At 34.9% G+C, this 25,552-nt stretch overlaps 1 protein-coding gene and 1 pseudogene across 4 annotated transcripts; both read right to left on the bottom strand.

The window, feature by feature from the left end:
* Window positions 1-4,887: 4,887 nt before the first annotated feature.
* On the bottom strand, window positions 4,888-10,292 carry LOC112750772 (uncharacterized). Of its 4 annotated transcripts, none has more exons than XM_072216825.1 (5): window positions 9,888-10,271; window positions 9,355-9,401; window positions 9,206-9,245; window positions 8,871-9,041; window positions 4,888-7,871 (listed from the first exon to the last, which is right to left on the bottom strand). In XM_072216825.1, exon 5 carries the CDS (start codon window positions 7,587-7,589, stop codon window positions 5,184-5,186), a length of 2,406 nt encoding a protein of 801 aa, XP_072072926.1. In that variant the 5' UTR covers window positions 7,590-7,871; window positions 8,871-9,041; window positions 9,206-9,245; window positions 9,355-9,401; window positions 9,888-10,271; the 3' UTR covers window positions 4,888-5,183. The 4 variants fall into 4 exon arrangements, with proteins under 4 accessions (XP_072072926.1, XP_072072925.1, XP_025655403.1 ...); XM_072216824.1 differs by having other exon boundaries at window positions 9,351-9,401; XM_025799618.3 differs by lacking the exon at window positions 9,355-9,401 and having other exon boundaries at window positions 9,955-10,292.
* Window positions 10,293-12,067: 1,775 nt separating this feature from the next.
* Window positions 12,068-16,150, bottom strand: LOC112750774 (uncharacterized; annotated as a pseudogene).
* Between the last annotated feature and the right edge of the window lie 9,402 nt (window positions 16,151-25,552).

Consider the following 25,552-nt stretch of genomic DNA (forward strand, 5'->3'; position numbering starts at 1 on the left):
AATATTAAAAAAAATGTGTATTTTGATAAATAAAGCTCAAAAATGAATTTTGAAAAAATAAACATTTTTCATAATTTATGTTAGAAAAAAATCCGTTTGTTGTGACATATTAAAACTTTTTTCTATGACATTGTGTAACTCGCACCCAAAAAAAAAAAATAATAATAAAAAAAATCACTCATCTTCCTGCAATATTAAAAAAACTCGGCCGAAATAATATGATACGTGTTATTCAAAAACATTAGTATATATGGACTTTTTTTATAATCTCCATTATAGTATTTACCTAAAGTTTTTTCCCCAAATAACTAACAGTTGGGAGATGTGTAGTTGTGGATAGCCCCACAAGAGAAAAGCCCATAGGGGTGATAGTGGAGAGAGTGGAGATTGCCAGACTGGAAGTGGAAACCGTACAGGGAGTGGAGACTGGAGAGTGGAGAGGGACCGATTGGTAAATTAAATTCCTTTGTTCCCACTAATACATATATAGTTGTAAATTGGTCAAACCCGAATTGGTCTCGGCTGCTAAATCAAATTATCGTCCTCTGCACCTTTTCGCCTAAACTTTTATCTGTTCAGGTGCTCTCAGTCTCAGGTTCTTTCTTATGTGTGAAATTTCTGTATGTTATTTTTTTTTTGCTACTTTGTTTTTGTTTTCATTTTTTAGATTGTTGAAATTTCCAAAAAAAAAAAAAAAAAGAAAAGAAATCCGCACCCTAATGTTGACGCATTACGCATATAATTGTGTTAGCTGAGTAATTACATGAACCTTTGTTTGAGTGGTGAAAGTCTGGTAGTTCGAACCCTAATTTACGGTTCATAAATTGCCCAATGATGCACACATAGATTGTTGAGCGGCTACTCGTGTTCCTTCATAACCTGATCTGTACTTCTCTCTCTCTCTCTCTCTCTCTCTCTCTCTCTTGAATATGCTATGTTCTTTTTCTTTTACTTTTTCTCATTATTTTTCTTTTGTTTTTCTATCACTCTCTTGTCTTTCTCTCATGGCTCTGAAAACCAAACTGAACTTGTGAAAGCTGCAGAGACGGTTATGAATGGAATTCGGGTGTCTAAAGCCGCATATGATTCTCTACTAAGCTATGAGATCTGAGGGCTTTTTCTTCGTTTTCCCCTTTAGGATTATTATTACTGTTTCATACAAAAATTAGCGCACATAATTTTCTGTTGATTCTGTTTGTGTATGTTAATGTTGCCCAATGATGGAGAAATTAGACTATTGAGTAGCTACGTGGTTCTGTTTTCTAGCTGGACGTGCACCATTGACTCCACTCTCTCTCTCTCTCTTTCTCTCTCTTAATCCATCTCTGCGTATGTGTGGGTGTGTGTGTGTCTGGAGGGAGTGTTACCATATATAATAGCAATGAATAATCATAATAATCAATTAATTCAATGGTGCAAGAAGGCTGTTAATGAAGCCCGTTTCAAAAGCTACACTTGATTTCTATATAGCTATCAGATCTGAGGGCTATGCATATCTTTTTCCTTTAAGAAACGATAATTAGGATGTATGTTTATTGTCTAGTAGGGAGGGGCCAACTGGTGTCTTAAATGTTGCTATCGTTAGTTTAATCGGAAGGGTTCTGACAGTAGATAACCATGATACTGGCTACTATGCATTGTGCATGGATAATCTGTGAAGGACATATCTAATTTCATAATCAATTCATCCAACCCTGAAATCTCAGTTTTGTTGGCAAGTGGAGCTGCTTTATTTTTCTGCATTGCCCTTTGTGATTGCTGGCTTGGCTCTAGTTAAACTTTGGATTTCTTTATATTTCAATCTACAAGTTAAGGATTATACTTCAATCTTATCTTTCAATCATGCAGTGGAAATTTACCCTAATTTTCTCTAATTTCCCTAATCATATTATCTATATAAAAGCAACAATGATTTTTAAAGAAACTTTTTATTTTTATCTAACCTTTCTGGATGTACTTTCCTTTCTGTAAATTAGTATTGCTTGTGTCATTTGACATAGCTTGAGATTGAGTCTGGCGTACACGAGTGAGGTTGATCACTGTGCATACATTATGTTAAACAAAATTACAAAGATTTTGGTTGCATCCCCAACTATTACCTATTGGTGGTGGTGCTAAAGATCTTTCAAAGTTCATACTCTTGAAGAGGAGGACATTTACCATATCATGCAATTCCTATTCATTCAGGAAGAAACTCTTGCGGGCAATCTTGAAGAGAAGGGAATTTACAATTGGCGTGACTGTAATACAACTTTATTTTATTTGTAGTCTTGTCATGGATCATGGATGGTTAATAATTGCTTACCTTTTACCTTGGATTCCCTACACGATCATTTAGGACTCTATTCTTGCGCATACATTTCTAGTTTGGAAGGTTATTTACAAATTCAAGAGAAGACATGTGCAGTTATGCATTGCCATCAACATCAAAGAGGAGATATAAAAGGATTGAACCAGGGAAGAAGGCACCTATTCAAACAAAATTTGATTTGATATACATTGCTCTTATTCCTTGTTTATTGAGTGTGTTCTTGTTTCTCTTTAGTTTAGATTCAAGTTTACTTTGAAAGATTCAAAAGGCTAAGAGAGTAGTGCACAAAAAAATCATTTTAATTCTTTTGTTTAAGTATTTTGAGTTTGAAAAGTGTGTTGGTTTAGAGTGCACTTGGATCTCTTTAACTAGGTTGGGCTAGTACCTAGGTGAGTTGCTAAGCTTAGGATAGTTTGGATAAAGTGACAAAATTGTGTCTCTTGGAATTGGTGTTTGTAATCCAAATTGATTATAGTAAAAATTTTATCATTATTGTGGTGGAAACTGAAAGTAGGTCACATTGTATTTTGTGGTTGAACTAGAATATATCGTGGTTTCACTCTTCTCCTTCTCTATTCTTTGCAATTTCAATTCTGTTCTGTTCTACACTATTGAACGAGACAAAGTTATTCTGTTCTGTTCTCTCTTGTTTACATAAGCTTAAGGAGACAATCACCTAGTATCGAACCCAAAGTGCTTATCTCATTTGTTTATATATTTAAATTAACGAAAATTACTATCAAGTTGTCAATATTGCATCTGAATATTATTAGTTTATTACTTTTATTTGCTGATTTGCATATATGTAATTCGTTAAACTTGATATTGATTATTATTATTATGTTTAGAAGTATATATTGATGAGAGATATTTTTTAATAAAATAATGATCGGCTTAAAGTCAAATTGGGTAAGCTAATAAAAAAAAATATCATCAAGATTAAAAAATCTCATTTTTTGTCCAAAAAATGAAAAACATGTCTCATCAAAACCTCTAAAGAAAAAGCCTATTGAAAAAAAAATGTATTCTAGATAGAAAAGAGAATACATGAGCTTAAGAAAAAGCCTATTGAGATGATGACAAAAAAAAAAGCCTATTGAAAAAAAAATGTATTCTAGATAGAAAAGAGAATACATGAGCTTATATTGATTAAAGAGTTAATAATCAAATTAGTTTTTAAAATATAGGATATTCTTTATATTTATCTTTAAAATTTTTTTTAATTAAATTGGTCTTTTAAAAATTACAAAATAATCATATTTGTTTTTCAGTGACTTAATTAATAATTTTTGTCAAGAATTAATTACATAGAATATTAACTGATAACATATATAATACCTAACATATTCAATTGGACATCAACCAAATCTATTTATAAAAATCTATTAATTTAGTTGTTAGGTCATTACGAATATAGTTTATGTAATTGGAAAAAAAGAACCTAAATAAATTTTTATAAATATATCTAATCATCAAATATAATTAATTCATAATCTTTGAAAAACCAATTTGATTAAAAAAATATTTTAGGGACAAATTTAAAAAATATCTCACCTTTTAAAGACTAATTTAACTATTAATTCATTGATTAAATGAACATAAAACGTATCTCATGATAACCATCTACCTAATAGCACGTACTTCTCGTGTGAATTACTGTCTTATTTCCTATGAAGCACGGACACTTCGCTGAGTTGTCGTGTCCGCGTGTCGGACACATTTCGGACACGACACTCACCGACACTCGTCCGACACGCGTGTCTGCTGTGTCTAACCGTGTCTTAATAAAAAATAAAAAATTCTTTTCCAGACACACCTGGACACACCTAAATACCATCACGTGTCAGCGTGTCCAATCTTATTCTTAACATATATTCTTAAAATAAATTTAGATATAGTATATATTATTATTTATTAAAACAAAAAAATTTTTAAATACTTGATATAATTAAAATAAGACATTAAAAATAATTAAAAATTTTAATTTATATTTTAATATCAATAAAATATCAAGATATCATTACAATTTATCTAAAAAATACTTTATATTTTATATGTATGCGTGTCGACGTGTCCCGTATCACTGTCTGTGCATCATAGCTTATTTCATATCACCCCATTAGGGAATGGCAGTGTATCATACTTTTTTTTTTTGGGTCAAGGCAGTGTATCATACTTGTATATTAACCACAAAACCAAGTGGATCCCATAGTCATATCAAGTCATGAGGAGGTCTTGGATGCAATCAAAGTTCTTTCAAAAAGCAATTAGAGGCTCCGCCAACAAAGGCTCTTGGCCAACAAAAACAAGTGCTATATATCTTAATACACTGATATCTCAATTTTATTTCTTCTTTACATAAAATCACACTCTTATTCTACACCTGCTACTCTTTTCCTTAAACTTCATTTCCATTCATGATTAAATCTGTTTGGTTTTTTTTTTAATCCCATCCCTTTTTACAATGTCATTGAGGTTTGAATACAACACATCTCATTTTATGACTTAGAATAGTCAATGTGCTAAGTTCTCTTCCAAATGATTGGAAGAACTATGTTTGGGAAAGAAGCATGCGATTGTCAACAAGGCACACAATGTTAGAATTCATTTTCATGCACAACTTGTAAGATAATATATCATGTAAACACTAGCATGAAAATGATAAGCCTATCATCATCGCCATGAAAGAGAAATACATATGTGCCAAACTTAAAAAAGACAATTATCTAAACCATATTTAAGATTACAAGAATCAATTTTGCTTTTTCAAAAATTTTTCCTTAGAACAAAGAATGGCCTTACTACATGAAATGCAAGATACATGAAAATAGCACCATGGGCACAACCTTTAAGCTTGGAGTAGTAGCTAATATCACAAATTCGTCTCATTTTGTTGTATTCCACGCTCGACAAGTTGCAACATAAGGTTATCAGCCTCGACCAACTTTCCATCCGACATTAGTTTCTTGCTCACTTTCTGACACAACTTCAAATCAGGAACCAAATTACGGCTGAACATTCTAGAAGCCACTCGATTTGCTGATAGAGGAAGCCCTTTAGTCAGATAGCTTTCAATGAGAACATGGCATGTATTAGCATCAAGGTTTGATGCTGTTCTCAAAACCTTTCCTAGAAGTTTCTCAGCCTCCTCGGGTTTCCCAAAAGCACAAAGCTTCTCAATTACTTGATTGTATAATGTTTTTAATGGCTTCCTAACAAGCATTTTTTCCAATAGTTTCAACATATCATCCACTTGCTCCCATTTACAGTAATGGTGGATGACTGTCCTATATGTTACCGGAGTAGGATCCAAACCTTTGCACAGCATCTTCGTTATTAACTCAGCAGCCTCGTCCAATCTACCTGTCCTCCCCAATGCATCAAACAATGTTGTAAATGTGACAACATCAGGATGTTTGTTGATTAAGTACATGTCTTCTAGCACTGATAGAGCAGCTTCCAAGTCACCAATCTGACCAAAACCGTGAATTACAGTAGTAAAGTTTACTACATTGATGGCACAACCCTTATTCAGGCATTCTTCTAAAAATCTTTTAGCTTCAACCACTTCCTGATTTTGACACAGGGACTGTATTAGCAGGTTAATTTCAACTGGAGTTGGAAAAAATCCCTTTCCAACCATTTCCCTAACCAAATCACAAGCTGCGGACAAGTTTCCTTCCCTACGGAAACCATGCATCACAACACTATAACTTATGGCATTTGGCGTCCACCAATGCTCCTCACTTACATTCAGCATCTCCCTTGCTTCTAACGATTTCCCATTGTGGCACAGGCCATTTAACAAAGCTGTGTATGAAACGGTATTTGGCTTCCACCCATGTTTGTACATCTGCTGCAGCATCTTTTTCGCTTCATCTATCTTCCCTATGCGACAAAATCCATCAATAATAGCAGTATATGTCACAACATCAGGAATACAACCCTTCGAGTACATCTCGTTCACTAAACTCTTTGTCTCATCTATTTTGCCCTTCTTACTAAAGGAGTTAACTACTGCACTATACCCAACCTTATCAATGTGGAAGCCCTTGTCTTCTGCTTCTCTTAAGTAAGCCAAAGCATCATCTGCATGTCCATGCTTGGATAGCGCGTGAATAAGCGTATCATATGTAACCTGATCTGGAATTAATTCACTATTCACCACCATTTTCTCCATCAACAGCTTCACTTCTTCAATTCTTTTCTCCTTGCAGAGGAAAGTCATCGCAGTATAATAACTAATCTTGTCAGGGGAACATCCCTTGGAGGGCATTTCCGCAATAAGCTCCAATGCATCTTCAACCCGATTCAGATCACAGTAACCCTTGATCAAGCAGTTATAAGTGACAACATTAGGTTTGATTCCAACCAGCTCCATTCGATTCAAGAATCTCAGTGCCTTCTCCAATTTGCTGCCCTTAACTAAAACATAGATAGCAATGTTACATACAGATAAATTAGGTTCAACTCCAGCTTTCTGCATCACGGTCAAAACTTGCATGGCATGCCTCAACATGCCTGCTCGACTATAAGACACCATCACATAGCCAAAAGCTTCAGAGGAACATTTGATTCCACGGCGCATCATAAGCTTAAGAATCCGCTTAGCACCCTGGCACAATTTAGTCTTGCTAAGCACATCTAACAATGTATAGTAGACAATAGCATCGTGTTTGTAGCGCCACTGCCGATCAGCCCAATAGAAGAAATTCAAAGCAACTCGTTCATCTTCTTGAGAGCGTAAGACAGCACAAACATGTGGCGGCTTCAATCTTCTCAATAAGTACCTCAAATATCCTTCAAGTCTAGGGTTCCAAGCTGACCTATAAGTAATCAACCTACAAACTTCCTTAACCAAAGGGTGCCTGAATTCATGTTCATCAATTTCAACTCTACCAATACTCTCTCCATAAGCATGATTATCATTGCTATTAGAGGAGCTCATAAACTCAAGACCCTCATCATCACCATCACTAGAACCTTTTCCAGCACCATCACCATCTTCTTCCTCTTCATCATCACTCAGTGTATCAAGACTACCAAAATTGAAGTTCTGACCATCATCATTGGCAGTAACACGCAATTCCCCTGGAAACCTAAAACTATGATTTTCACGTTTACCCTGACCTTGAGCCCCAAAACCAGGAACAGAACTTTTTGCAGGCAATGATGAAGAGCACAGATTCAGATCAACACAACATAAAGAATAATCATAGAAATAGCTCAAGAATCTATATTGTAAACCCTTTCGCAATGGATTGAAGCTCAGTGCCATAAGGTGCAGGAAGGCAATGTTTTTCACAACATGAAGAATACAAAAGGAACTTTGATTCAATTATGAAGAAGTGCAAGTACCTGCATTTTTCAAATTGAAAAGGATTGGTTGGTGCGATTCACAATTAATGGAAGCTTTGGATGAAATAGAGAGAGGAATCGAAGATGGAATATGCGCCCTGCGACTGTGGTATTGTCTTTTAGCGCTGGGCTCACCGCTCATGATACACCTAAACAACATCATTGATTGCTGGGATTTTGAATTACATCCCTCTAAAATCAGCTGCAAATTTTAGAACAATAGTCACTTAGTATCTTAATAACATTTGAACAATAGTCACTTAGTCGGTACTCGGTACTACTACAATAGTATCTTAATTTAACACAATAAGAAAAGCAAACCATAAATTATGTCCAGGGAGTAATTTCAAAAAATCTAGGTATCTATCTATCTTCATGGGATGTTCTTGGGATGATGGTGTTTCTGATGAAGCCATCTTAAAATCCCATAAAAGAAAAGAATTCAATCAACTAAGTAACTAATAGCAAAACAAACCGGCATCATTACAGAAACAATGATCAACAATCAACAAAATTCATAATTCGTGAAACCAATTCATAAACCAATTCAACAATTAATAAAACCACTGCATATTCAACAATTAAACCCAAGGTTCTGAAAACCGAACCGATCATCGAACCACTCTAGTCACTGGTTTACTGGTCCAACCGGTTCAACCGTGGTCCAACCGAAAAAATCATTTTATAATAAAATAATAAATAAATTATAAATAAACACTTTAAAATATAATTATAGTAATATAAACTTTAAAATATCTCCTAAATTTAAAGAATGCATGAAATGTCATCAACTAAAATCTTAAGGTCTTAAAAAAAGTATAAACTCCAAATATGAAATGCCAACATAAATATCATCAATCATCATAAATCGATTTTTTACTTGTGCAGAAAAATAAAAAAATGCAGCATAAAGACTACTACTATCACTACTTTGATATAAATCAGCATCAATATCACCTAATAAATACACATTATCATTATGTTAAAAACAGGGCTGACAAGAATTGATGGAGTACTATATTGTTATACATAGAGCCCATCCAATAACAATTAATATTAGTAAGCACTAACTTACCAGTCTTACAATTTACAAAGACTAAAAGACATACATTCTAATTGGATGAAAGTGTTTCTCATTCCATAGCAATTACACTCATGAACAAAAACCACATCAGAAGAACAAAAAATGGAGTTATCTTACCCTAATAAGTCAGTACTTAGGCTCATACTTCTTAGCATTCTCAACAGTGTCATAAATCAAACCAAAACCAGTGGATTTGCCCCCTCAGAAATGGGTGCGGAACTTGAACACGAACGCAAATTCGGGGTCCTTAACATCATAGATTCTAGCAAGCTTCTCCTTAAGCTCATCCTTCATATTCCAAACAGAACAAATTAAAAACCCACCATAATTGTCCAACCAATAATTACCAGACAAAAATCAATTAAATCTAAAGTTTTCAGCTCACAAACGGTAATAATGTTCTCATAATTGTCCAGCCAATAATACTCAGAATTGAATTTAATTTATAATACCTGCTTCTTTTCTATTTCTTTGATTTTTGATTTTTGATTCCTGAGAAGCAAGAAATTAGGATTAGTTTCAAAATCCAACATTAAAACTAAAGGAAATAACATAAACTTGCAATCGATTTAGCAGGACATGGACAGCGACTCGCACAGACTTGAAAGCTCTGCTTTTTATATCTGCTTCCTATTGAATTACCGAAATCTACAATCGAAGAAAATATTATTAAACAGCAAGTTTATTTTTAACCTGTTGAATTACCCAAAAAATCACAAACACAATATAGAAATAGTACACAAACACAGCAGAGCATCCAGTGTTAATCAAGAATCAAATAATCATTCAACAAAAACACAAAACATTCAATAATCATTCAATAATTTCTGAACAGAGCAGGGAGGGTTTGGTGCAGAAAAAACTTTTTTCCCTCAATTTTTCGAAGTACTTTTTTCAACCCAGTAACAAGTAACAACAACAAAGTTCACAACTTAACTAATAATAATTATTCAACAAAGTTCACAGTTCACAGTTCAGTTCACAGCTCACAGAAAAATAAAAAAATCACAGTTCATAATTCACAATTCACACTTCACAACTTCACAACTTCACAGTAACCTTCGAGCGCGCTTGAACAGAACTTGACTAACAATAATTATCAAAAATTATTCAATTATAGTTAAAAAAAATTACCTGGAAGCTAGAAGCCTTGAACAGAGCACGCAAGAGGGAAAGAGGGAGACACTGAGACAAGGAGTACCTTGGAACGGGCTTTCGAACGGGAAAGTGGCTACGGTGGAACAGAGCTGACGCCGGCGGGACCGTGGCTGTGCGACGGAGGCTTCCACGTTCGCACGGTGGCTGCGCGATGGAGGGAAAGGAAGGTTGCGATGGCTGCTGCGCGATGGAGGGGAAGTGAGGAAGCAGGTGGTGGCTGTTCGAAGTTGGAAGTTCCGACGGAGGCGGTAGCAGGCGGTGGCTGGACGGAAGTGAGGGAGGAACAGGAGCTCGATGAGAGGAGCTCTGGACTGAGTGTGAGAGAGGCAGAGAGCGCGTTCTGGAGTCTGGGGTTTGGTTAGAATTGGACTGGAGTAGTGGAGTTTGTAAACGACGGCTTTTGCTTCCTAATTCAAAAAACCGGCCGGGTCACGGTCGACGGTTCAACAACGATTTTTAAAATTGATGGTTTTGATATTTGACCGAACTGTTTTTAATAATGATTTACGGTTCAACCGGTTTGACTGGTCAGTCCGAACCAATTTTTAGAACATTGATTAAACTATATTCATAATCAGCAAAACTCATGCATATTCATATTCATAAACCAATTCAGAAATCAATTCAACATTTCAATTCAACCACAGCCATATTTATTTCTAATCAGCTCATAAACCAATCAACAATAAAATTCACAGCAATAACATCAATGAATCAACCTGGGAAAAAACTATAAAAGAATTTAAATGCTCACCTGATGTTGCAGAGGCAGAAGATGGACGACGAGCAGCAGTTCAGGCAGCAACAACCACGGAAGAGAGACGAGGGAGGGACGGAGACGCGGCAAGGCGAGACGCGAGCACTCACCAGGAAGCACAGGTACAGGAAGAGAGGCAAGACGCAAAAAGTGGAGCACACCAGGCGTTGGGTGTTGTGATGGCAGAAGACGACAATACGCTGCATGGTTCCAGAAAGCACAGCTCTAGCACTCACCAGCGGAGGATCAGCGAGACGCTAGCAGCCGAGCACACAGCACAGACGGAGGAGAGAGGCGGGAGGCAACTCGTGAGCACACGATGCGGAGTATCCGGCGAGCAGCGCGGCGACAACGGCGAGCGTGCGCTGGCGGTGAACCGAGGTGAGCGGCCAGCGTTGTGCCTCTGTGTGTGGTGTGCCGTTGTCAAAAGAATTGGGGGTGAGGCAGTTTCAGAGCCAGCCTAGGGTTTTTTTTTTCCCTAAACGTCAAACTTTTGGGGGTTTTAATTAAAAAATTTTCGAACCGGTCCGAGTTTCTCAAACCAACCGATTCATCAATTTTTGCAAAATCTGACTGAATCAAACCTATTCTCACCAAATTCGTTCTTTATCCGGTCCAATGTCCAGACTGGACTGCCCAGGTCGATTCAATTTTTTTAACTATGCTAATAATCATCGTCGAACCACTCAATCATTGGGGTCGACCAGCATAGTCACCTCTCAATCATTGGGGTCGACCAGCATAGTCACCTGTCGGTCAGTCAAGGTCAACTAATCTGTCGCAGATTGAAGCTTTATTCAAGGGTTTACTCCCAGCCAATAGATTATTACATGTATAAGGCAAAATTCAAACCTCTAACACTTATTTAAAGAGTAAATAGACAAACTTACACATGAAAGAGTTTGGGGTGAACAAAAATATATATAAAAAATTATAAATATCAAAGTACACCCAAATATTATTTCCAATAGACAAAAATACCATGCACTCTTTCATATGTACTATTGTCCATTTACTTAGTTAAATGGACTAACAAACTAACCACTGAACCAACTCAAATTGGTTAATATAAAATTAATTTAACATGTAAATGCTAATTAATACCTGCTAAAGAACTTGCCATATTTGCAAATTGCAAGTGAATTCTGCCTGTTCTATACTTGTGCTCGCTGACACTATTTTTGTTGTTGAAATAGTATTTTATATAAAAAAATGTTAAAAAACTAATAAAATTTATTATTTTTTACCAACAATTATCCAATTATATTTTAAAATATTAGGCTAAAAATGTGTTATTGGATTACAAAACTAAAGAAATTAAAATACTGGCCAAAAACTTTTTTTGTTTAAAATTTCATTACTACATAAGTAATATAATAACCAAATTCTTACATAATGCATCGTCTAATATGAGGTCAACTCTTAGATCCAATTATTTTCAGTGATTTTGATTTGATTTCTACAAAATGACCCAGTAAAAAAATAATGCTGGATTCAACTCATCCCAACCCCAGCACGTACACCTCTACATCTCTATTCGGGTAAAATCAAGTTTCAGATTATGGTGCTTGCAAAACAGGACTCGAGTCGATTTTATTGCTGTTGCTGTTGCTGCTCGTATATCTGCATATAAGCTTCTTAAAGTGTAACCAAATGAGGAAGTGTTTCTGAGACGTGCAAATCCTGCATCTGGTACCTATTTTATTTTTTTTTTTTAAAAAGAAAAGAAATAAAATTAAGATATTAATTCCTATTATTGAAACAGAAATTCAGATTGATGAATTTGAGTTCTAAAGGATAAATAGACTGATGAATATTCTGTCTCTAGCCAAGAAACAAAACTTACCATAGTTCTTCTGATTTGCGTTGAACAAATACCCTGTAGAAAGCTTCACCAGGTTTGCCATCATGGACAACATTGGCGATTAAATCATATTTAGATCGCAATTTCTCATTTTCTTTCGGCGTTGGCAAGGGAATGTAGTCCTTCAACTCGTTCTTAACAGGAAAGTTGGCTGAAACGAGAATTCTTATTATGAACTTGGAATAAGCACGCTGGCATCAACTAGAACAAAATTACAGTAAGTAAATTCTTACCTAAAGTGGGATTTTTCTCCACAAAAAATTGTTCTTAGTAAATCTGACGCATGTGAATAATGATATATTTAGGCAATTTGGTAACCCGATACTGCATTCTTGCTATGTGAGGACGAACCACCTCTGTAACAGTATCCCCATCAAACTTCTATAGAATGTTAAAGAGAGGAACCTATATAGCAAACTTTGTTAGCATAAGAGACGGTGCTTGAGAACCCGGTCAATTAAAACAGGAGAACATAAGTTACATAACATAAACTGTAGCTGTATTACCGCATAAGCAAAATCTTTTTTAAGTAAGGGCTTGTTTGGGTGAGCTTTTGAAAAAAGATCTTTTTTTTTAGTTATCTTTTTTTAAAAGATCTTATAGAGAAGTAAAAGTAATTTTATGTTTAGATATCTCATGTAAAAAGGTCTTTTTATCTATCAATTATGTTTGGGTATAACAATATAAAAGTACTTTTTTGTTTATTTATTACACGAAAAACATCTTTTTTTTTAAGGAAAAAAGATCTTTTAAAAAAAAGATGTAAATTACAGCTTCTCAAAAAAGATCTTTTTTATTATTTTACTAGTGCTTTTACTTTTACTACTAGAAATTTACCAAACACGTTAAAAAATAAAAAAAGATATTTTTTCATTGAAAAAAGATCTTTTTCTAACAAAATAATAGCGCCCAAACATGCACTAAATATCATAAACTGCTTCTTTCATTTACTTTTTTTAAGGGAAAATTTTTCTGGTCTCCCTTGAATGGTGTAGTGAAATTCTTCGTTACCCCCTTCTTTGTCCAGGTTATGTTGACCTCGAAGGTTATTATTATTATATCTACAGGAGGTTTAGTGTTATATATATATATATATATATATATATATATATATATATATATAGGAGAGGTAAATGTTTGCTTTAGAAGGAAGGTTAAATTTCGCCAAACCTCAGGGGAGATGAGTGTAATTTGCACCTTGTTTTCAGAAAAAAATGTTAATAAGCAACAAGCTACAAGGTTTCACACTATCCTTCTAACAGTGTAACCACAACATTCCTTTCCCCATTCTTGTATATGTCTTCCAGCAACAGAGTTATGATTCAAACTACAACCACCTAAATGTAAATTATTTTCATGACAATATTTCAATGCACAAAGCAAAGTAAGCGAGTTAAGTGAAGCAGTACACGGGGTATTATATTTTTCTCCATCACATCTTTGAAAAGTGGAAGCGGTGGCAAATCCAATCCTAGCATTAGAAATGGCATCTTGGAAGTTTCTTCGACGAATGCATCTCTCTCTGTAGCACCATCTGAATTTTTCTCATTCTTGTTTAGGTCCTCACCGTTTTCTTTCTTATCGGTGATCCCTTAGTTAGGAATCTCTTTTACAACCTCAAGTTCACCCTATTTAAAAATGAAATGGCACTTCAATAGATATTTTTCTTTTTTTTTTAAAAAATATCTTTTCTTTGATATTTGAACTTAGGTAAATAGTTGCAGCTAGCAGCAACATTCAACCGAAAGATAAGAAAATAAGAGCAATAAGAAAGTACCTGAAAGCAATCGTAAATTATGCTGGTATTCTTCGAAGATTTAAGATCTGCATGTAGCGTATTAAGAAGCCACGACATGAACTCAACTGGATCAGATTGAGCTCCTATGCAAAACCGTTTCTTACTGGCTTTCATCACTGCCTGTAGAAACTCATGCGGGCTGAACTGTTGGCACAGATAAATACAGAGATAAGCATTAAATTATAAGTCATACGTAGGTAATGAGTATGACTAAAACAAACCTGTCCTTTAAAGTTTCATGAATGCCAGATCTTTCTCGTCAGTTCGCCAAATCGATGAACAAGTGGGGATTTGCAGTGTTGATAGTTCTCAGGTATAAGGAAAAAATTCCGCAAGGGGGTAACTCACATTAAGGACTGAATTGTTACATTCACAAAATCAGTCTCCTTAATATTATTGAGTCCGACCTGAAATCATTTCATAATGGATTAGATAAATCAAATGAACAATGCAAATTTTATTGTTATAATATATAAGCAAGACAAGGTATACCATTCCAGGAAGGTAACTAGAACCATCAAGTGCCCTAGACCACTGCTTATTTTTGTCAAGTAGCTCAACATCCTTTGGAGTAAACCTGCAGGCAGTGAACCATATAAATGCACTTAGATGAGTTCTAGTATTTAATCTTAACTAGAAATTGTTATCACTAGATGAAGAAAGATTGGTATCATATAGAATAATCACTAAAAATTTAGTTTTAATATAATTCTTAATATTAGATAATTGAGGTTTAATCTTTTACAGGAACTATGAGCATCACAGAACTATCATGTTACAAACAGGATGACACATCCATAGGCAGAAGAACCTAAGTACACGGCAATGTTCACTAAACAAAAAACTATGAAGTGTATACAATAAATAGAGAGTCCATAAAGACACAAATATAAAGGCCTAATAAATAACAATATGCATCTGATATTGGAATGTTTCATAGCATCAGTTTTGAACCTTTAGAATGGGAAACAAAAAACCTCCTCTTCCTTTTTTATTTTTTTCCCCGGCAGGCAATAGCCATTAGCCAATGACATCATAAGTAGAAATCTGTTCTCAAATAATTGTGCATTGCAAGAGAGCCAAAATAAAACATATTAGACTAACCTTGGATTAAGGACATTACGAATGTCGTCCAATGAAGGATCATTAATTTCATATCCATCGGGTAGACAGTAGACTTTCTCAGTTCGGAGATTGATATAAACATGGTGTCCTGCTTCAAGGCTGTGTGTATAGGCATGAGAATTTTTACCCCTGCCTTGGTAATACTACCCACAAACTAAGCACGCATACACATTTAAATTCAACAGAGAGACAGAACAGAACTTCTCAAAGTCAAAATCCAAAACCTGCACAACATCATCATAGCTCAGAATCTCAGATATGATATGCATACAAAAGAATGTCTGCATATACAAAAGAACAGGATAAGCTGAATACCTGTCTATTAACAGTATCAAGGTAAGGACAGTCCTTCCGAGACTCAATTTGTCGACTGCGTCTTCCACCATATAATGGTTCGTTGGAATCATCGTCATCACTATCACTAATTCACTATCACCCAGCTCTTCATATCCATTCCCATTTTTCTGGGACCCGTCATTCCTCCTCTCATTAGTAGAAGGCTTTCCCTTTCAATCATAATATTCCTCCTCATCGATGTCGGCATAATTATTGGCCAACCCAGACAGAAGGTTTGCAACCGAAGCAGCAGCAGAAGGAGGAGAAGACTCCTCATCCTTTCTCTGCCTTTTAGCCTCTGCATCAAGCTCTTCCTCCCCTAACCCCTTGTTAGTTTCCCTTTCCCTTTTAGAAGCCATGTTATGTTCACTTCACCAATCCCCCTACCTGAGAAAAACTAAATATATCTTTACTAAAACGGGAGAAAATGTAAGGCCTATGCTATCTAATGTAATGATTTTAGCATAATTCTACATCGATAATTTCTATTCTATGTGAAAATTTGTGTTATTGCATTCGAAAAATTCCAAATATTTCAGCAAAACGCAAGACTTTTAACAGCGGATGTGTGCGAGTGAATACCTAATCAATATGATTAGGGTTTTGGGGTGCTAGGAGCTTCACTGTAGATTTGAAAAGTACCAACTTCAGAACGGTCGATAGATTCGGATCGACGGTGGCAACACGGAAGAGAAGCTTCTGGAGGCGCCACTATGACGACGAACGGCGGAGGGCGGAGGGCGGAGGGCGGAGGTCGGAGGTCGGCGGGAGGTTGTGTTATAGACTTTCAGTGTCAATGGGTTAGATACGAAACGACGAGAAACATTTTGACTGTGGGTTGTCGTTTCTAAATGGGCTAAAGGCCCAAAATCAAAACAAGAGCCAGCGTTTTTGTTTAGTTTCCTAACAAATAAATGTTACTCCTCCTGCCCAAAAAAAAACCCCTAGGAAATTGAATACAAAAAAAAGAGTGAATTAAAATGATGTTAAAGGTCAGCGACAAATCCTTAAATATAGCTCCGATCTGTGAATAATTAGTTTTTGGCCTATCGGATTTGGAGAAACCGTAGAAAATAAAAAAAATTATGTAAAAACAAATTTGAATTGGTTTATTATCCACCTTAACAAATAATGAAAATTTAAATATCACCTCGTGCATATTTGACCCAGATGAAAGCAAGCAATCATTATTTCACTTTTGACAACCTCCATTCACACAAATATAGAGAAAGATTAAATAATTTTGGTGTATGAATTAATACCAAAATGACAAGTCCAAACACAAGTATCAAGCAAGTTCTTTCTGAATTTGTCACCAGAATAACGGGTCATCTTAGTGAATGGATCAACACTCTTAGTGAGTATAAACATCTGCAACTCATTAATGGAAGTGCTGCTTAGTTCTTGGGAATGTTACACAAAATTTTTTTAGGAGATATTACTATTATCCAAAAAAAAAATTTCAAGAATACTTTGAGATGAGATGCTGCCCTCTCAACAGAAAGGATCTAGAGGCTCACTACAAAAAGATGGAAGCTAAGTATTATTCTCTTGGAGGACAGAGTAACCCACTCCTTAAACAAGTATTTCTTACATCACTTCCAGAAGAACTCCAATCGAAGATTCAGAGAATGATGGCTACCCTCCGAAAGGAGATTCCTACAACGACTCTCGGAGAAATTTACCAGCTGGCTTTAGCAGCTCTTGATAAGCTTTGCGAACAGCAATACATTATCAAACAACTGATAAAAAATTTTCAAAAGTTCAAAGGAGCATGTAACAAATCCTATGTAAAGATCAAGTGTAAGGATGCTGATTCTTGTGATTGCCAAACAAAAAGAAGACACCACTTCAGGAGAACTCAACGACCAACCTTTGGCCAAAATCACTTTGGAAATAGAAAAAATTTCAGAACGAAGAAACCATGTTATTTCAGAAGAAAGAACTTCAGAGATAAAAAAATTCCAACAAATATTTTTTTTGTGGTCAGATTGGACATTTTGCAAAAACTTGCCCAAAAAAAGAGAGATAAAAATGCTTCAATTTCTACAAGATGCTGTCTCTTTACAAGTGATAAAGATCTTGAATCTATCCTTGAAGAGCAGTCAGAAAGGGATGAAAACACTCAATATGTCTTACATATTTCTCACTCTGAAGGAGAATGGTCTGAAGAAGATGATGATACCTACAGGCCAATCCATTGTATGACAACTCTAATGCCTCAACAATGGATAAAAGATAAGAAGCCAGGATATCTGGGGAGTCTGGGGCTCAAGCAGATTGATGATACTCCTCGGCCTCACTTCAGTCTTAGGGTAATGGCATCAAAATATGATGTGCCCATAAAGACTATTGCCTTGCTAGATACAGGATCCTGTGCCACGGTTGTCAAACCTAACTTGCTTCCTTCAGAAGCATGGATCCCTTTCAACAAAAAATTCACTACGACAAACAAAGAGACCTTCACAATTGATCTCATTTCTAAAAAAAAATATCAGATTAAAGATATTTTCAGGAACAACAACATGGCTAAGAGTCTTAGGAAGCTATCTTCTTAAGCAAGACGTACTCTTCGGGTTCGATGCATATTATCGAACACGAGGAATTTTCAAATGGCCAAATGGATTAAGGTACAAGACAGACTTCTTGCCATTCATCACAATTACTCGTGTCTTTGGAATCAGCAAAACTCCTTCAGAATATGAAAGTATTCAGAAAAGATTGCTAAGAACCTCTTGCAACAGCCATGACAAATTCGTCCACCCTCTTCCTCTATGGAAGAATCAAGAAATCTACATCCGATTACCTTTCAAAAAGAATGAAGATATCAATCCTACAAAAGCAACTCATTTAGGAATGAATCCTGAAGATTTAAAGCTAGCCATGGAAGAATGTGCTACATTGCTGAACCAAGGATTGATTGAACCCATAACATCCAATTGGGGGTGTCAAGCCTTCTATGTTGAAGAGAAATAAAAACAAATCCGAGAAAAAAAGAGATTGGTCATTGATTATAAACCTTTAAATACATTCTTGTAAGATGACAAATTCTCATTGCCCAGAATCAACGCCATCACCTCTCGTCTTAGCGATGCTAAGGTTTTTAGCAAGTTTGATCTTAAAGTTGGATTTTGGGAGCTTGGTATTCATCCTGAAGATAGATACAAAATAGGCTTTTGAATACCTGATGCACAATATTAATGGACTGTCATGCCATTTGGATTAAAGGTAGTCCCATCATTATTTCAGAAGTCCATGATCAGGATTTTTGAACCCATACTCCATTCAGCCCTCATCTACATAGATGACATTCTCTTATTTTCAAAAGATGGTCCAGCTCATCAAACTCTCATGGTCCAAATTGCTACCATTGTTGAAAAATATGGAATCATGCTATCTGCAAAAAAAAAAGTCACATTGGACAAGTCCAAATTAAATTTTTGGGAATAACCTTCCGAGACGGATTTTTCTAACCAAGAGATCACATTTCCAAAGAACTGTTAAATTTTTCTAATGACAACCTGTAGACAAAACAAGTCCAACAGTTCTTGAGAATTGTGAACTACATCTATAACTGTCTTCCAGATGTGACCAGCCACACAAGTCAGCTATCAAAGGTGAAAAAAACAATTCCACACTGGGGTCCTGAGCAAACAAAAACTGTCAAGCATTTAAAGAAAGTAGCTCAAAACCCTCCTCCATTAAAAATCCCTAGCAAAGGACAACGCATTCTGCAAACTGATGCTAGCAATAACGAATGGGGAGCTGTTCTACTTGAGGAGATTGATGGGACAAGACACTACTGTGCACATGCCAGTGGATAATTCAAAGAATTTGAAATGTATTACCATGCCACATACAAAGAGATTCATGCAGTCAAAAGAGGGATAGAGAAGTTCAATTTTCATTTGAGTCCTTACCACTTTATCGTGGAAATGGACAATACATTATTTCCATCAATATTGGATGCTAAAAGAAAGATACTTCCAGATTCACAACTCTTGAGATGGAAAGATTGCTTTTCACGCTATAAATTAACAGTTAAGCACATCAAGGAAAATCACAACACAATAGCCGATTATCTCTCTCGTCCTAATAAAGAACTCCCACCAAAAATCCTCCACCTCTTAACAATGAACACCATCCATACACCAACATTCCCTTTTCTGGACTGTCCTTAAGACCATCATTTTTATAAAAGACCAGCAGGCCCATTTTCTTTCTCGACTAAGCCAACAAATCCCACTGAAGTCAAAATCCTAGTCCGTCAATGTCTGTTTTATTAGTTACACAAACTTCTCCTTGTTACACAGATAACAGCCAACCTCGATATTTTGATATTGACTTTCTCTACTGCATCATTCCCATCATCAAAGGACCAATTCCAGAAGAAATGTTATGGTTCATATGGACACTTTTTGCCCAATATGACTGTACTATAATTGTTTCCGCTCTCACCATGTATCACCAACTGTGTGATAGACAATTATCAGGATCACTAATTGAGCAACCTCTGACTATGTTTACCTCTATCCCTTTCTGGAGAACAAAACTTTACAGTGCACTAAATACTCATGGAATATGGAATATCCCTCACAAAAAAAGTAGAAATTTTATTGCTCTTCTATCCTGAAAAAACAGTTTCATTACAAGCACGAAACCCTCTATACAAGGAGCAACATCAATATAGTAGGGTATTTAAAGATGTGGCCCACAGATAAAAAGAGTTGCCTCAACAATCTTGCCAAACATCTTACTTTTTGCAATAACCCTGATATCTATATGCTATCAGGAATTATTGAAGGACTTTTTCTCTCACAAAAAGAGGATGGTTCGAGTTCCTCCAGAACAATACAGGAAGAGTTAAGGCAATTTCAGACTGATTTTTTTATTGGATTCATCTCCTTTCCGACACCATCACTCGCTCAAGACTCAAACCCATGGGATAATCTACCACTATCTTAGAATACTTACAATTATGAATAAGAACCAGATGCAAGAATTTATCCACTTTTATCAAGGCCAACATACGTGGATGCAGGAATCGATGATGACACTGAAGAACCGACTGAAGAGCCGTTAGCTGCTTACGAATGACTTGGTGATTACTATTTTCACTAAGAAGGTGAGATCGTATTTTCTCCACATATGGAACACATAGATGACATTACGGAGCATGAGCCCATCATTAAGTTCAATAAGTAATTATGAGTGGGCAGTGGATGTGTAATAATGGAGTTGATAGGATCCTTATCCTTATCCTCCACGTGTTTGTATCTTAATAGTTTGTTTAAAATTGTTTGTCTTTATGTAATGATGTAGTTGGAGATAAGATTCCTTCTTATCTGCCATGTGTCCTGTTTCTATTGACTGTGTAGATTTCAGTCTTATCTGTAAGCTTTTAAATATAGAGGTGTCCATCCTTGTAAGAAATATCTCAGTTTTCGAATAAAAATCCATTATGAAATATTCATCATGAATACTTGCTAAATTTCTCTTCCTCTCTGAAATCTTGATTGTTTAATATGCCTATCTTTGCTTCTTAGTTTCACGTATGCTCTAAGCTTGCCTCTTATCTGAGGATCCTGTCTATCAGAAATGAAACTAATCAGATCCATGGAATTTTTTAGTGTTGAAAAGGAAAAGAGTATCAGATTTTCAGGTTGTTTTGTTAAAAGTTCCATTAACGACCTCTATGTTAAGAATATTATAGGTCTGTCGGTAAATAGTTACAAAACATCCATTAAATCTGGTCCTCTCTTTTATAAGTACACATGGATTTACCCATATGGTATCAGAGCCTTAAGGAATTAGGGTTTAATCACTTAGGGTTTGCCATAAACATAATCATTGCATGATCAAGATAGTTGACATTGAATATTAATCCGAAAATTTAAATATGTCTAACACCTTAACTATCTTTATCATATTATTTTCTTAACCAAGTTATAGAAGCTTGTCTTAAACCATAAACGACTTTAGCAAATTTAAAGACATAGTGAGAAAAAAACTTTATTTTCAAAATTGGGAGGTTGAGCTACATACATTTTTCTATCTATTAAACCATTAAGAAAACACACTTTACGTCCATTTGGTATAACTTGAATCTTTGAAACATTGCATAAGCAAGCAACATCCTTATTACCTCAATTCGAGAAATTAGAGGAAATGATCCATTAAAGTATACCCCTTCTTCTTGATCATATCCTTGTGCAACAAGCTTTGCTTTGTTTCTAACAATCTTGTTATCTTCTCCAAGTTTGTTTTTAAATATCCATTTGGTTTCAGTGACCTTCTTGCCATTCAAATCAGGAACCAAAGTCCAGACCTTATTTTTTTCGAATTCCTTTAGCTCATCTTCCATAGATTTAACCCAAGATGGATCCTCATGAGTCTCTTTAATATTTTGAATTTCAATTATTGATATAAAGGCAAAATTGCTTGACTTTATCCTTCTTGTAGATGATCTTGTTGTAATGTCTTATGATAAATTACCTATGATGAATTGATTAGGATAATTTTACAAGAATCTCCACTTTTTGGGTTTGAAAGCAATTAGAGCAAGTTCAGATGTTGGTTCTGTAGTTTTTGGATATTCTGCAGTCAAAGTACATATTGTAGAAATATGAGATAATTCTATTTTTTCTCCAGAATTTTTATTTACAGTAGCATCTACATAATTTGATTGCGTTTTAGGGACAACACTTTGTTTTGAGCCATTTTCAACCTTTGTGTCTTCCGTAATACAATCTATAGGAACACTAGAAATAGTATTAGTCTCACAAAATGTGTCATGTATGGTTTCCTCAACATTTTTGGAGTCTTTAAGGTAAATTTTATAGGCTTTGCTAGTTGTGGAATAACCAATGAATATCCCTTCATAGATCTTTGGATCCAAACATTCCAAGATTTTATTTTCTATTCAAAATAAAGTATTTACATCCAAAAATATGAAAGTAATTCGGATTAGGAAGGGTTCATTTTCATAGTTCATAAGAAATATTTTTTTAAAACTTATGAATGATGGTTCGGGTTAAAACATAACATTCAGTGCCTGCTTCTTCAGCCCAAAAAAAAACGTGAAATATCACTTTTACATAACATAGCTCTAGTTATTTTTTGAAGATTTACATTCATTCTTTCCACTATACCATTTTGTTGAGGTGTTCTTGGACAAGAAAAGTCATATGTATTGTCATTCTCATCACACAAAGATTCAAAAAGATGATTTTCAAACTCTTTTCCATGATCACATATAGAAATAATTTTTAATTTTTTTTATTTTGATCTTTTTTGCTGAATTTTTGAAAAACTTGAAAAGCACCACTCGTATGAACAAGAAAAATCACCCAACCATATCTAGAATAGTCTTCTACTATAACCATGCAAAAGCTTTTACTTCTAAGACTTTGAGTTCTAGTTAGCCCAAAGAGATGAATATGCAAAAGTTTTAAAGGATGTTTAATGGAGATGTCTTCCTTAGATTTAAAAGAGGTTTTAGTTTGTTTGCCCATTTGACTAGCATCACAATTGTCAAACTTGATATTAGAAAGATCTCTCACTAAATTTCTTTTAACTAGTTTAGAGATTTGGAACATGCTTGTATGTCCTAACCTCTTATGCCAAATTCATTTTTCAGAATTAATTGAAGAAAGGCATTTTGCATTTTGACTCTTTAATTCATCTAGAGTTAAATCATAAATATTGTCACACCTTGCAATCATCTTACATTTGATTTTTCTAAAGATTACCATATAACCGTTGTCACATAATTAACTCATGCTAATGAGGTTATGTGTTAATCCTTCAACAAAGAATACCTTGTCAATGCAAGATGAAAAATCCTTATTAACTTTTTCAATGGCTATGATTTTTTTTACCATCATCTCCAAAAGTACAAATCCACCATCATATTCAGTTAACTTGACGAAGAATGTGGATTTTCTAGTTATATGCTTTGAACATCTGCTATCAAGATATTACATGTCTTTACTTCTCTTAGATGCAAAGAAAATCTACAAAGCTTTCAAGAAGTTTTAGGTATCTAAACTAATTTGGGTCCTTTGATGTTAATTCTTCTTAGTTGCCCAAGAGCATTATAATCGCAGACAATATTATAAACATGATTAACAATTTTCTTTTTGTAAATAAAGCATTGAGGAGAATAGTGTCAGACTATATTGCAATTGGAACAATGTTACTCCTTGCTAGAATTTTAGAGTTGAAAGGAGAATTCTTGTTTTTGAAATGAGTGGCCCTTTGATTTTGGCACTTTCGGTTTTGGAAGAGGATACTTCAAAATTATTTTTCAAAACTAGTTTTCTTTCCTCCACAAAACCAAGACTAGATTTTATGAAAATAGGCTTTTGATTAGCAAAAATTTTGTCCGAATTTTCATAACTTTGAGTAAATTTTGCTAAACCAATGTTTAAGTTCTTAATCATCTCTTGCAATCTTCCATTTTCAGCAAGAACATCACTTGTAGCAGCAGTCGAATTTCTTATTTTTAAATCCTCTATTTAGTTTTCAAAAGCTCATTTTCTTGTTTCAAAACCCTAGAGAATTCGACTTTGCTTAATTGTTTCTTGAGCTTTGCATTCTACAATTTCAAGGCTTCATTTTCTTTTTCACATTTGCTATATTTTTTAAAAAATTTTGCTAAATTTTCTGTTAAATCATCAATAATAATATGTAATTGATCAGCTGAAAGTTTAGTATAATCTACCTAATCATAATAAGTTTGATCAGACATGAGACAAATATGGACTTCATGGTTAGAATCTTCATCCTCAATATCATTTTCGAGATCCTCACATGACGCCATAAGAACCTTCTTCTTCTTCTTTTATGGATAGTCAGATCAGTAATGGCCAGGTTCTCTGCAGTGGTGACAGATAACCTTGTTTTGATCTCTTTTGAAGTTACTCGAAGAATACCCTTTTTTCTTTTATTTTTGTTCCATCATCCTTCTAAATCTTTTAGAAATGAACATGAGCTCATCATCAGAGAGATCATCTTTTGATTCTTTATCTTTGGAGGAGATTCTAGATTTCAACGCAAGATCCTTTTTCTTTGGTTCATGACTAGTTGTTTCATATGTTAGCAGTTTTCCTCTCATCTCATCGTAGGAGATTTTTTTCATATTGTTTCCTTCAACAATTGCTATGTTCTTGGTTTCCCATTCTTTGGTGAGGCTTCTTAGAATATTTCTCACATATTCTTCTTCAGTGTGTTTCTTTCCCACAGCATCAAGATTATTGATGATTATGGAAAATCTTTCAAACATCCCATCTATGCATTCACCTTCCTTTCTAAGAATCATTTTGTACTCTTTTAAAAACTTGTTAACTCAAGTTTCTCGAACTTGTTCAGTTCCTTCATGAGTGAGAAACAGCTTGTGTCATATCTCCTTTGCAGTTTTGCATCTCGAGACTTTTCTACATTCCTCAAAGCTAATTGCAAAAATACATCAAATTAATAGCTTTGGCATTAAGCTCTATTTTCTTCTTATCTTCATCATTTCATTCAGTATCCTCTTTTGGAATAATATTTCTTTCCTTATTTAGTTTGGTATGAATGTTTGGTCCAGTGAGAATGATTTTTTAGATGTTGTAATTGATGGGTTGCATGAAGATTATCATATTTTCTTTCCAATAGGCATAGTTGGTACCATTAAAGTATGGTGACCTATTGTTGGATTGTTCTTTCGTTAGAGTGTACGCAACAATGCTGTTTGTCATGGATCGTTAACTCCAAGTTGT

Source organism: Arachis hypogaea, chromosome 15 (assembly GCF_003086295.3).
Source record: "Arachis hypogaea cultivar Tifrunner chromosome 15, arahy.Tifrunner.gnm2.J5K5, whole genome shotgun sequence".
Classification (NCBI taxonomy): Eukaryota; Viridiplantae; Streptophyta; class Magnoliopsida; order Fabales; family Fabaceae; genus Arachis; species Arachis hypogaea.

Bases quoted from the DNA above. Each gene is read 5' to 3' on its own strand.
- LOC112750772 (XM_025799618.3), bottom strand. From the start codon at position 7,589: ATGGCACTGAGCTTCAATCCATTGCGAAAGGGTTTACAATATAGATTC.